Raw genomic sequence first — 11,974 nt, forward strand, 5'->3', positions numbered from 1 at the left:
ACTATTGCCCTAAAAACATCGGGATTGATTGGTATTTTACGCCTGCGCGGTTGCCTAGGCAACGGGAGAAAAGCTCCATCTACCGATCCCTCCCAGCATCCCTCATCTGTTCCTCACAAGAATATTTTTCACTAAAATGACGTAATAAAAACAGTGAGTGTTATGCAAAACAAATGAAGAACATAATATAAGGTAAGGCTGTTGGTGTAGTGTAGTAGTGCCCTTATATCTTCATAATTAAAGCACCATTTAGCTCTGAAGGTGTGGTCAAATATTCAAGAGCAATCTAAGTTAGTTTCATGCTTAAAGTACCTACTTACCTAGGTACGTCTTGCTTACGGGTTCACTAATCTTGTATGAGTGAAGGGATGATCTAAGAAACCTTTTACATAGGCTTAACATTATGTCAATGTTTATAGTGAGTTTAAATATAAAAATACGTATTATGAGACGATGTTTTCCCCAAAATACTGATAAAATGTTAAATCAATAAATAAATACTGTTACTACTCATAGTTAGATAGATTTAAAAAAATATCACATCACACAAAAACTGGTAAAACAAGAATATAATAGATTTTTTTTCTAAGCAAGAAAATACATAATTATCATTATGTATCTTAACACTAGGTCCTCCTAACAACCATGTCACTAAACGTGATACTGGTGGTGTTGTGCTGCGGCACACTGCTGGAAGCAGCCGACCCTGATCGCCGTCGGTACACCAACCCCACTTACTACAATGTGGGGGGAGTGCTGTCCAGTAACGAATCTATTGCTTTCTTCAAGGATACTATATCGGTGAGCATCAGCTGAAAGATCAATTTTTTTTATAGAGAAAATAATACCGTTCTTCTATAAAAATCCTCAAGTAGAAGATGTCATGTTTTTCTTAAATGGGATTATCGTTTGATGACGATACTCAACAATAATAAACAAACACTATTAAGTGTTTAAGTTCACTGAAAAAACATAGAAACTACACTGAACTATTTACTGTTACAGTAAAAGATCAAAAACTTAATTTCCAGAATCTGAACTTCAAAGACCAGTATGTGCCTCGAGGAGTAACTTACCACGATTACTCGATACTAATGGACCCAAATCCAATCAAAACAGCGCTGAATGTTTGCAAAGACCTCATTGGACATAGAGTAAGTAAACAGAAACATATCCTACGGATAAAAGACGGGTAATATCTTCAAGCTTGATACTATATTCGTGCGTTTTAGGTATATGCGGTGGTGGTATCTCATCCTCTAACTGGAGACTTGTCTCCTGCAGCGGTGTCGTACACAAGTGGCTTCTACCACATTCCAGTAATCGGCATATCCTCAAGAGATTCTGCGTTCTCCGACAAGAACATCCACGTGTCGTTTCTGAGGACCGTACCACCGTATTCACATCAAGCAGACGTGTGGGTGGATGTGTTGAAACACTTCAACTACATGAAGGTAATCGTGATCCACAGCTCAGATACTGATGGCCGAGCGATTCTTGGAAGGTTAGTGCATATTGTAGGTACACGATGTAGGTANGAATAACGTAACCTATCGATAGGTATTTTTTTCAAATAGAAATTGTGAAAAAAATCGCTATGTCCATAAATCTCAATTTCGCTCCATAGTGCGCCAGTTTTATTTTAGTCGCAAATACACCTTTAAAGAAATCACATGTTTTACTGTTCCAACCTTCTGACGTACGTTTTGTGGACTTAACAGTAATATACCTGAACATAACGTATATCAATATAATTACGTACATCGGGTATATAAAATTAACGTACACATATTGTCTTTCTTTCATTACTTCGTTTAAATAACAACTGATTTTAAGGAACTAAATAATTTTCAGATTCCAAACAACCTCGCAGAATGTCGACGATGACGTTGATCGGAAAGTGGTCGTTGAACAAGTGATTGAGTTTGAACCAGGTTTGGATTCCTTCAGCGATAAATTAATCGAGGTTAAGAGTGCACAAGCGAGGGTTTTCCTTATGTACGCCAGGTAAATGGAACGCCTAGAATATTATTAATTGCATATTCACCATGCAGAATAAGTCTACGAAGATTTCTTAGATCAAATCCATATAGGATTAGTTTCCTAACAAACTAAACTTCTCTCCTTTTACAGTAAGACTGATGCTGAAATAATCTTCCGTGACGCAACGTTCCTGAACATGACAACTACGGGTTACGTGTGGATGGTGACAGAGCAGGCGTTGGATGCTGCTAATGCACCTGAAGGACTCTTGGGGCTGAGACTTGTCAATGCTACTAATGAACATGCTCACATTCAGGACTCTATGTAAGTACCTTTATTGCCAAGATCTCAAGTGACTACTTACGTAATGAAAGACCAGTCCAGTTATAACTATAAACGAATTTCAGATACGTGCTCGCCTCAGCTATTCGCGACATGAACACTACAGAGGAGATCAATGCTCCACCATCAGACTGCGATAACTCTGGCTCAATCTGGACCACAGGGCATCATCTCTTCGACTACATAAGGAAGCAAAAACTGGAGAATGGGGCGACGGGATATGTAGCTTTTGACGACCACGGCGATAGGGTACACGCTGAATATGATATGGTCAATGTGAGGGCTCAAGGAGAACACGTGGCAGTTGGGAAGTACTTTTACTCCAAGGTATTCTATAATAATATGTGCTTGCCTTTCGCTTGACTAAATAGGTTGACGATTTTCACTCAACTATGAGCTTTATTTTTAGGAAACACAAAAAATGCGTCTGGAGTTGAAGGAAAATGAAATCATTTGGATGGGAAGAAGCCCATCCAAACCAGAGGGTTTTATGATACCAACACATCTCAAGGTATTGACTATTGAGGAGAAGCCTTTTGTCTACGCTCGACGGATCAATGATTACAGCGACTGCACACATGAAGAAATACCATGTCCTCATTACAATGCTAGTGATGAAACAGGTTCTTACTTCATAACAAAAACTAGTGACATACTGCAATTTCACAAAGTTATCAACATAACTTTAAAATATACTGCTCTTGACAGGTCAAATGTACTGCTGCAAAGGATTCTGTATGGACTTATTGAAGCACCTTTCTAAAGTGATAAATTTTACGTATTCACTGGCTCTATCTCCTGATGGCCAATTCGGCAACTACATCATAAAGAATTTCTCCATGCCCGGTGCGAAGAAAGAATGGACGGGACTCATAGGTAGGTACAATATTCTATACATTTACTTAAGTAGATCTTTAAATTCTCAAATATCTTCAAATCCCTATTCATTCTATTTTCAGGAGAATTAGTATATGAGCGAGCCGACATGATAGTAGCACCATTGACTATCAATCCTGAGAGGGCAGAATTTATTGAATTCAGCAAACCCTTCAAGTACCAAGGTATTACGATATTGGAGAAAAAGGTATGAGAGAACGTCATTTACTCTTGACTACCTATTTACTGAAAGGTACCATTTTGTAATTAAATCTTTTTTCAGCCATCTCGATCTTCGACCCTCGTATCTTTCTTGCAACCATTCTCAAACACCCTATGGATTCTTGTCATGGTATCCGTGCACGTGGTTGCTCTAGTTTTATATCTGTTGGATAGATTTTCTCCATTCGGAAGGTTTAAGCTAGCGAATATTGACGGCACTGAAGAAGATGCTTTGAATTTGTCAAGTGCCATTTGGTTTGCGTGGGGAGTGCTCTTGAACAGTGGTATTGGGGAAGGTAAGAAACCTGTAATATAAACTCCCTAATTTACACACGGAGTGACAATATCGTACAAGAAAATGTTCTTTTTGTTTTTTCAGGTACACCCCGCAGTTTTTCGGCAAGAGTCCTCGGCATGGTCTGGGCAGGCTTCGCTATGATCATTGTTGCTTCCTACACTGCCAACTTGGCCGCTTTCCTCGTGCTCGAAAGGCCGAAAACCAAACTTACCGGGATCAATGATGCTAGAGTAAAAACCCTATAATAATACCTAACCTATTAAGTAATATCCATCAGGTTGAGATCTAGACCTTTCACCAATTTAGTTCTTATGTTCCACAGTTGCGTAATACGATGGAAAATCTAACATGTGCAACGGTGAAAGGATCTGCCGTAGATATGTATTTTAGACGGCAGGTGGAATTGTCCAACATGTACAGAACAATGGAAGCAAACAACTACGATAACGCGGAACAAGCTATTCAAGATGTGAAGAATGGGTATGTAAATAGAAGATAACAACAGGAATTCGTGACTATTTCAGATAACATTTCTGTAAGCACTGAAAATGTTTTTTTAGGAAACTTATGGCGTTTATTTGGGATTCCTCCCGCCTGGAATTTGAGGCAGCCCAAGATTGTGAACTTGTGACGGCCGGAGAACTATTCGGCAGATCTGGGTATGGCGTGGGTTTGCAAAAAGGATCACCATGGGCCGATCTCGTTACATTAGCTATATTGGATTTTCATGAAAGTACGTAATAATGCAATTACCTACTTAATTAATGTCATATAGGTAGATAGGGGATGAAAGGAACAATACTAATAGCGTTATTTTTTTCTTAGGTGGGATAATGGAATCTCTAGACAACCAATGGATCTTACGAAACAATATGCTGAATTGCGAGGAGAATGAGAAAACACCGAACACTTTAGGGCTCAAAAACATGGCTGGAGTATTCATTCTGGTGTTAGCTGGCATTATTGGAGGAATAGTGCTGATAGTTATCGAGGTCGTGTACAAACGACACCAGATACGAAAACAGAAGAGGATGGAGATAGCCCGACACGCCGCAGACCGCTGGAGGGGAGCCGTAGAGGTAAACAAGGCTAAGGCAGAAACCATTATGGATCACTACAATGTCAAAAACCAGATAGAGAGCAAAATATAAACGACAGGCGTTCAAATATTGTCAACTACCAATACTTCAAGTATTTATTCGAATAAACACGTTTCACGTTCATTAGAATCTTAACTTTTATTGTACGACAAAGTTGTCCCCGCTGCTTATCTGAGGACCACCGAGTCGCTGGGTGTGATAGAATTGGTGTCGTAAGTAGATTTACATCTCTCACTGTAGTTTTATGACATGACCTAGGTGCATTTAGGATGGGAATGTACAACCTCCGTCACTCACAAACTAAATAGCTCTTACTATTCCAGCCAATACTTAGCCCATTTCAAGTTAACAGTAGAAAAATGTCCTATAACTTTTCATTACAGGACCATCCCACACTGCATTTTGATCTTCCAACTTATGCCTGTTTTGTTCTGTCCATAGGAATGCGATGATAGATTTTAGTAATAGAAGCAAAGGCATGCGGTACTACTTCCTCTATCCTGTATGCTGAGATGTTGACGCAATCTTCTGGAATGCTCTTTTACTTAGGTTCATTTTTTATGAGATTCTGAACGTGACATAATTTCAGAAACGCAAGTCGCTCCGAGCTGCGATTCTGCCTGCCCAACGGCGGATCAAGTCGAACGGAGTGAAGGAAGCTGGCAGCATCAGTTTGGCAGTGGACCGTGGAGCCCGGAGAAGGGACGAGCCGCGTGTGCCGAGATATTTACCAGCCTACACTCCTGACGTGTCTCACCTTGTCGTTTAAGTTAAAAAACAAGAACAACTAAGTGGTAAGAAGTACAGCTACTGATGTAGTCAGAATTAAACGACGTGGTCAAGATTTTGCATCTTAGTCGTCAATTAAACCTAACAAGAACATCTTGAGAACATAAATTGTAATTAGCCAGAAACAGTTGAAGATGGTAAAGAACAAAGAGTACGACCACATTAGTAGGCAAATAAATTCAGAAATAAGTAGAATCAATGTTGTTAGTTTATACATGCTGAATTTTTTTAAATTAATTGACTGCATTTTTATCTAGCTGTGACGAATAACTCTTGAGCAAAGGTTTCAAGTTCAACCAAGCCACCGTTGATAGTCTATTTTAGTTTCATAATGAAAAAGTTGGCCTACAAAAAATTGTTAGGTAAAATTACTACTATTTAAAAAGTCTAAAAAGTAATGTCATGGAATATGTATGTCTAGAAGGTAGGTTATAACTTTAAACTAATGGTATTATGAGAAAAATAACATAGACTCGAAGTCATTCTAAACTTCTAAAGGCTCGAAATTTTTTGATTGCGAGAGCAAAACGAGATCGGCATGATTTTAATCTTATTTCTAGTAAAAATATGGATAAATTAATTGGTAATTATATTAATATTCGTACATATAAATATTATGATTATAAAGTGTTCCTTCACGATTGGCTGTATTTACATACAGGCACAAACTTAGTTGAATAAATGTGTAGCTAAATTACATAACTTTTAGGATAGGGTACGTAAGAACACCATTAAACTATTATAAAATTAAATATGAATCGAAATTCTTATTAAATAATTTGTTTTATAGGTGTTGTGGATTTTATTTCAGAGTTTATAAATGTGAGTTGTAAAAGGAATTATTTTAAAATGTAATAAAGTCGTTTTAATCTACTATTGTGTATCATTGATCAAAGGCTTGAGGTTGTGAAATAAAACATCGTTCTTTAACACATCTATATATTTACATAAGAATTTTTAACAGTGCCATATGGGAATATACATTGTACCCTATGTATAAGAGCTATGGTGCTCCGTTAATATTTGCCAAAAGCAAGCCAAAATGTTACATTGCCAGGAGTGGTAGAACACAGATTAGGAATGTGTTGTGCGTTGCAAGGCCGCGGTTTCACACCACACTGCGCCCAGCCAAATCTTTACTTCGATTTGGGTGAAAACAGCATGGGATGCTGCTGTGAACCCTAGGCCTTACAACTTTCAAATATTCCCAACTATCCGGCGGGTAATAAGAAGCGACAAATCAACATTCAGTAACAACATCCATATAGAACTGGGTAAACATTGAATACAATTAACATTTTCACGTATATTAGTTATTATGTCGATCCACTGTCACACGTTGTGCTTTAGTAATACTGTATGTCGGAAGTGCGTTGACATTTTTGCCAGTAAACAGTAACGACTATCCAATATCTATTTTGAATTACCTAGTAAAATGGTAACATTGTCTTAATTAAATCGTTTCCAAAACCCTATAAACTACTCCTCTAAAATACATAGAACATGCTAAAGAATGAATTGTAACAATAAAATACTTTCTCAATAGAAGCTGGATCAGAAAGAGCAGGCGAAACTCCGTACAGTTAGAGCGAGTCGAGGCCAGAAATCAGTAAGTCACATGATCACACACATGTTTAACATTTTCTGACGACTTAGGGGGCCATTCAACAGTTACATCTAAACAGCGATAAAATTGTACGCATTATAATTAATTAGGCAAAGGAAAACACTTATTAATATATTATTATAGTTCTACTAATTACGATTTTCTTTTAAATATGTTGTTAGTAGTAACAAGTGTGTGGTGACCGTTTAGTCGGTGAATTTACGGTTGGGGTTGCGTCCGAAGAGCGCGGTACGGATCTCCGGCAGGAGCTGTTGGGCGATAAGCTCCAGGCGTGACTCCAGGGTGTTGCTGATCTGTAAGTCCATGGTACATTAGATAATACTTCTATAATTTAGCAAAAATTAAGAGTCCAAGGTACATTAGATAATACTTCTGTAATTTAGCAAAAATTAAGAGTCCAAGGTACATTAGATAATACTTCTGTAATTTAGCAAAAAATCCAAGAACTATGATGATGACACATGCATAGATTATTTAATCTATGGAAGCCTAGAGCTTGACGTGCATTATTTTATAAGGTATCGAAGACAAAACATCATGCAAGTTAAATCTGAATAGCTACACAATTTATTTTGTATTTATTTCATTGGCTATATTTTGGTCCTTCGAGCCGGATAGTGTAATTCCGCTCTACTCGAAGACTTAGTTACAATTAACACATGTAACAGACCTTCTCAAATAACTCTAATATTATTTACTTAATAGAGTGCACGATCACATAATGAGCAATACACCAACCAACCACCACCAAATAAATAGCATCATGCTGCTTTCAGACTCTATTACATAAAAGCTTGGTGATGTAGCACATAAATTATATTGACAGCCACTTACCTGATGTAACTTCTTGATATTACATTATTATAAGGTTAATGGTGGAAATAAGCTTTTAAAGACTAATCAAGTGAAAAAAACTGGTTAGACTGTGTAAAAACTTTATGGGAATTAGTAATATGAGGCTAACCCTTTTATTTTTATGGTTATTGGCACACATAACACAAAAAACGATTCATGAACAACACACAAGTAAACATGCTTTAAGTAAGCAGGCACGAAATGTTAGGCAACAAAATATTGGTGTTAAAAAGAAAAAGGTGAAAAAAAACACAAATAAGGCGTGAACAGTAAACTTCAAAAATATGGTTAGCACATCTAAGAGGCAAAAGCTTAAACACAAGACTTGAATTTATGCTAGCTATTCCAAGAAACTCTTGAGACTCACTCAAGAGTTGCTTGGAATAGCTGTACAATGCTATAATGTGACACTTGATTAAATAACTTTTCGTAAATGATACACAAGATCCATGAAAAACAAATGAATAAGTGAACAAATGGCCGATCAATCCCGTATATTTCAGAGCTATATCAAGACCATTCTCAAGTTAGTAAGAAAATAATTGCAGAGCTACTTTAACGCCCGTATTGACAAACTATGAGGACCCACAGTGCGCGTGGACGCACGGGGTGACACACGAACCAATCACAGAGCTCTATTCAACACTGTGCGTTCATTTGTTGCTTCACTTAAGCAAGTAATTTCTTCTGAAACTATTAAGAACGTCGTTCTGTCTCCTTCCTAAAGTTGCTGTGCCCTAACTGGGTCCACATTGTATAACTGCCTAAATTGTAAGACCTAATGTGAATGCTAATGTGGTTATGCAATAAACGATTGAGTATTGAGTATTAAGTATCGTTTGTGAATATGGGCGTAAGACACAGGTTAATAAAAAAGATCTTACCTTAATGCGTCCCTTGGCCGCAATTAGTTCTATGCCACCGCAGGTGTCAGCTGGGAGGAAGTTCTCACTGTCCACCTTGAGAGCGACGTCCTTCTTGATCTTGGCCTTGTAGTCCTGTTGGGCCTTGCCCAGGAGGGACTCCACGAGGCTCTTGTCGGCCTGTCTGACGCGGAGGGTCACTGTGGATTCCATCAGCTGAAACAAATTGGTACATTTTGTTTATTTTGTATTCCTGGGCAATTGCTATCATTCTGTCAGTTAGAGGTAGTCCATTGCTGGACTTAATAGTCTTCTCAACAGGATGAAATATTGGGCACTATAGGCAGTCAATCAGTAGTAAGAAGGAAAAAGAAGGGCCTAGTAGAAGATCAAACTAAGTCTTTCAAGGAGTTGTCCTATGCACTATGTTTTGGTGCTCATTTTTTTTTTTGTGATAATGATTTCTGCAATCAGTCGCCAGACTATAATCAGATATGTTGAGTGTCATTTTATTGTTAAAGAGCAGCTGGCCTATGCCTAAGCTGTCTTCTTAAATTACGTGGTTTTTTTAGCCTTTTAACCACGTTGTCATTCTCCAGTAATCCATAGGCGAGTGGATTGGGGTGATGAGTAAGACGTTCGATGTGCAGTTTCTTGTATCGCTCTATTTCTGTGGCCACGGTTTCAATGTTCAAGTACTCGTGTATTTCATCATTCCTCGTGAACCACGGGGCATTCGCAATATTCCTCAATATGTTGTTCTTGGTGCTCATTTGGCATAATATGTATTATGGACAGTTGATAATGATAGGAATAAAGTACAGGAATTCAGATGGGCCAGGGTCTATCCTATTAAATAATGGCCGATTGATGACATCACTATGGAATGCCTAGATTAATAAACAAAAAATTAAAGAAAGAAATATACAGACAATACCATTGTTAAATTTAGTGAACCTGATAGATACGCTTATTGCTTTCTTTTCCAACCTAATTACCCAAGGTCAGCTGGTAGAGAATGCCACATGGCATTAAGTTCGCCTTTTTGTACCACTTATTTTTTTGTGTGTGCAATAAATTTTTTAAATAAATAAATAAAGAATTCTGTAAACATTTACCTGGAAGAGGGCCTGTACGATAAGTGTGACCAACAGATCTGAGTACAGCTTGGCATCGGAGGGCACCTCAGCCAGGCGCTTGCGGGCCTCGTCGAGGACGTTGCGTACGTGGTCTTCACGCACTTTGAGCACCTTCAGACGAGCTTGGTTGAGCATGTTCGATGATTGGCTGTGGACAAAATTTTGATTAGTGTTAGGTTGTTTTGACCATAAGTTCATTGTTGGTCTAATTCAACTTCTCTTAATACATAATTAAAAGATCAGTATGCTCTAAAATCTCAGTTCAGAACAGCCTATGTAATAACTTTTCTGAAATAAGTAAAGATAATATCTACTAAACTAACATGGGTAGAACTCTCACTCAGTTATGTCAACATTTACTCAAACCAATACAATTATTTGCATTGATTTGGCATCAATATTATTTGCAAAACTAGTGTCTAGTTTTATAAAAATATCTTTATGTATGTAGTCAATCATGTAATCTCGTAAAATCGTAGTGTTTGGTACTGTAAGTCTATTTTTCCTATTAGATTCTAATAAGTTAACACGTATCTGAGTACTGTATTTGTTTGATATTTTCATAGGATTTGACATGTCAAACCAGTAGTTAATTTAGAGATAAAATATCCTCTAAAAACTGAACCATTTGATTTTTCACCTACTAAGATAACAGTAGCACCTGTTATCAGATCATACATAACTACTCATATAAAAGTTAGAATGAACATACTGATGTACATAACACCTAATGAATGCCATTGATTATAACCTAGTATAGACGCAATGATCAGAATGCAAGTCTGGTTCTTTTAGTTTATCATGTGACTAGGCAATAACTTACAAGTCTTACAACCACACATGGAAAGATAAAATAGTTGTAACTTAATTTTTATTCATATAAGTAACAATCACTGCTATTTTACAGCAGTATGTTCCTAATTGAATGCATAAATCATGTGATTTGACAGAATTGATACGCATTAGGAAAATTTCTGTCAAGTTGGCAAGAAATTATGAATTGAACTGATGCTTAAGTTGTTCCAATTACACTTTTTGGACACAGACGTATGATTATAGCCTTGAACTGCAGGTGATTGCAGAATGTGCCTGCAGTTAGAGAATGAACATGATATAATAGGGTCATACATCTTTTTCTGGAGTTCAACTTGTTTCTCCTTCTTCTCATAGTATTCCATGATCTTGAGTCGCTGCTGCTGCACGAGGCGACCCTTCTCGATGTTGAACTCCTCCTCGGCCTTTGCATCGATTTCCTCGGCCTTTTCATTGGCCTCTTGTTCGATGAAGGCCATCATATGCTTGATCTGTTAAAGAATACCCATACATTTTAACCATTACCACCCCAAACATAGCAAATTGAGCCTCAATATCCATTACATTTCATGAACTCAAAGTGGATCAATCATCTTGACAAACGCATATCGTGAGGCGTATACTGTACTGCTGTAATTCAAATACATACCTGCTTTTGAACATCTGCATCGCTGAGCGCCATGGCTGATGGATTTTATTGAAACACCACTAACACGTAAAACAACCGATATTGAGCCAGAAAACCAAAAACTGGCCCGAAGAAGAATGACGACGCCTATCAGACGTGCTCCTTCATTGAACAATCATATGATCCCGATGTTGCCATAAAAAAATATACAAAAATACTAAACCATAACTTAGTCTATGATTATGTAAAAATTTAACTAAATTATTTGTATTTATTTATTAAATAAACCAGTGAATTCTATAAAATATAAAATAACAAGCGAATACTTAATGTCCATATATTTTTGGTATACCTTATTTTGAATATTTAGGCGGGTAGTATTAAAATTTGCATGATTTATGTGTAAGTTATTTATTTATTCAATCGCAGTTTTAAAGTT

The 11,974-nt window shown here is 37.3% G+C and overlaps 2 protein-coding genes across 2 annotated transcripts; one reads left to right on the forward strand and one right to left on the reverse strand.

Annotated features, from left to right (window-relative positions):
• Positions 1-6,670, forward strand: Nmdar1 (glutamate ionotropic receptor NMDA type subunit 1). Its single transcript, XM_028323529.1, has 16 exons — positions 1-192; positions 631-801; positions 1,032-1,154; positions 1,233-1,504; positions 1,855-2,007; positions 2,134-2,307; positions 2,391-2,652; positions 2,735-2,948; positions 3,034-3,201; positions 3,285-3,409; positions 3,485-3,719; positions 3,803-3,951; positions 4,044-4,201; positions 4,282-4,454; positions 4,547-4,800; positions 5,411-6,670. The coding sequence occupies exons 2-16, from the start codon at positions 646-648 to the stop codon at positions 5,588-5,590; spliced, it is 2,796 nt and encodes a 931-aa protein (XP_028179330.1). The 5' UTR covers positions 1-192; positions 631-645; the 3' UTR covers positions 5,591-6,670.
• Vha26 (V-type proton ATPase subunit Vha26) lies at positions 6,611-11,732 on the reverse strand. Its single transcript, XM_028323528.1, has 5 exons — positions 11,557-11,732; positions 11,223-11,398; positions 10,074-10,242; positions 8,977-9,171; positions 6,611-7,530 (listed from the first exon to the last, which is right to left on the reverse strand). Exons 1-5 carry the CDS (start codon positions 11,587-11,589, stop codon positions 7,423-7,425), a joined length of 681 nt encoding a protein of 226 aa, XP_028179329.1. The 5' UTR covers positions 11,590-11,732; the 3' UTR covers positions 6,611-7,422.
• Between the last annotated feature and the right edge of the window lie 242 nt (positions 11,733-11,974).

The sequence above is a fragment of the Ostrinia furnacalis genome, unplaced genomic scaffold, assembly GCF_004193835.3.
Source record: "Ostrinia furnacalis isolate ACB-3 unplaced genomic scaffold, ASM419383v2 OfSCF0639, whole genome shotgun sequence".
NCBI lineage: Eukaryota > Metazoa > Arthropoda > Insecta > Lepidoptera > Crambidae > Ostrinia > Ostrinia furnacalis.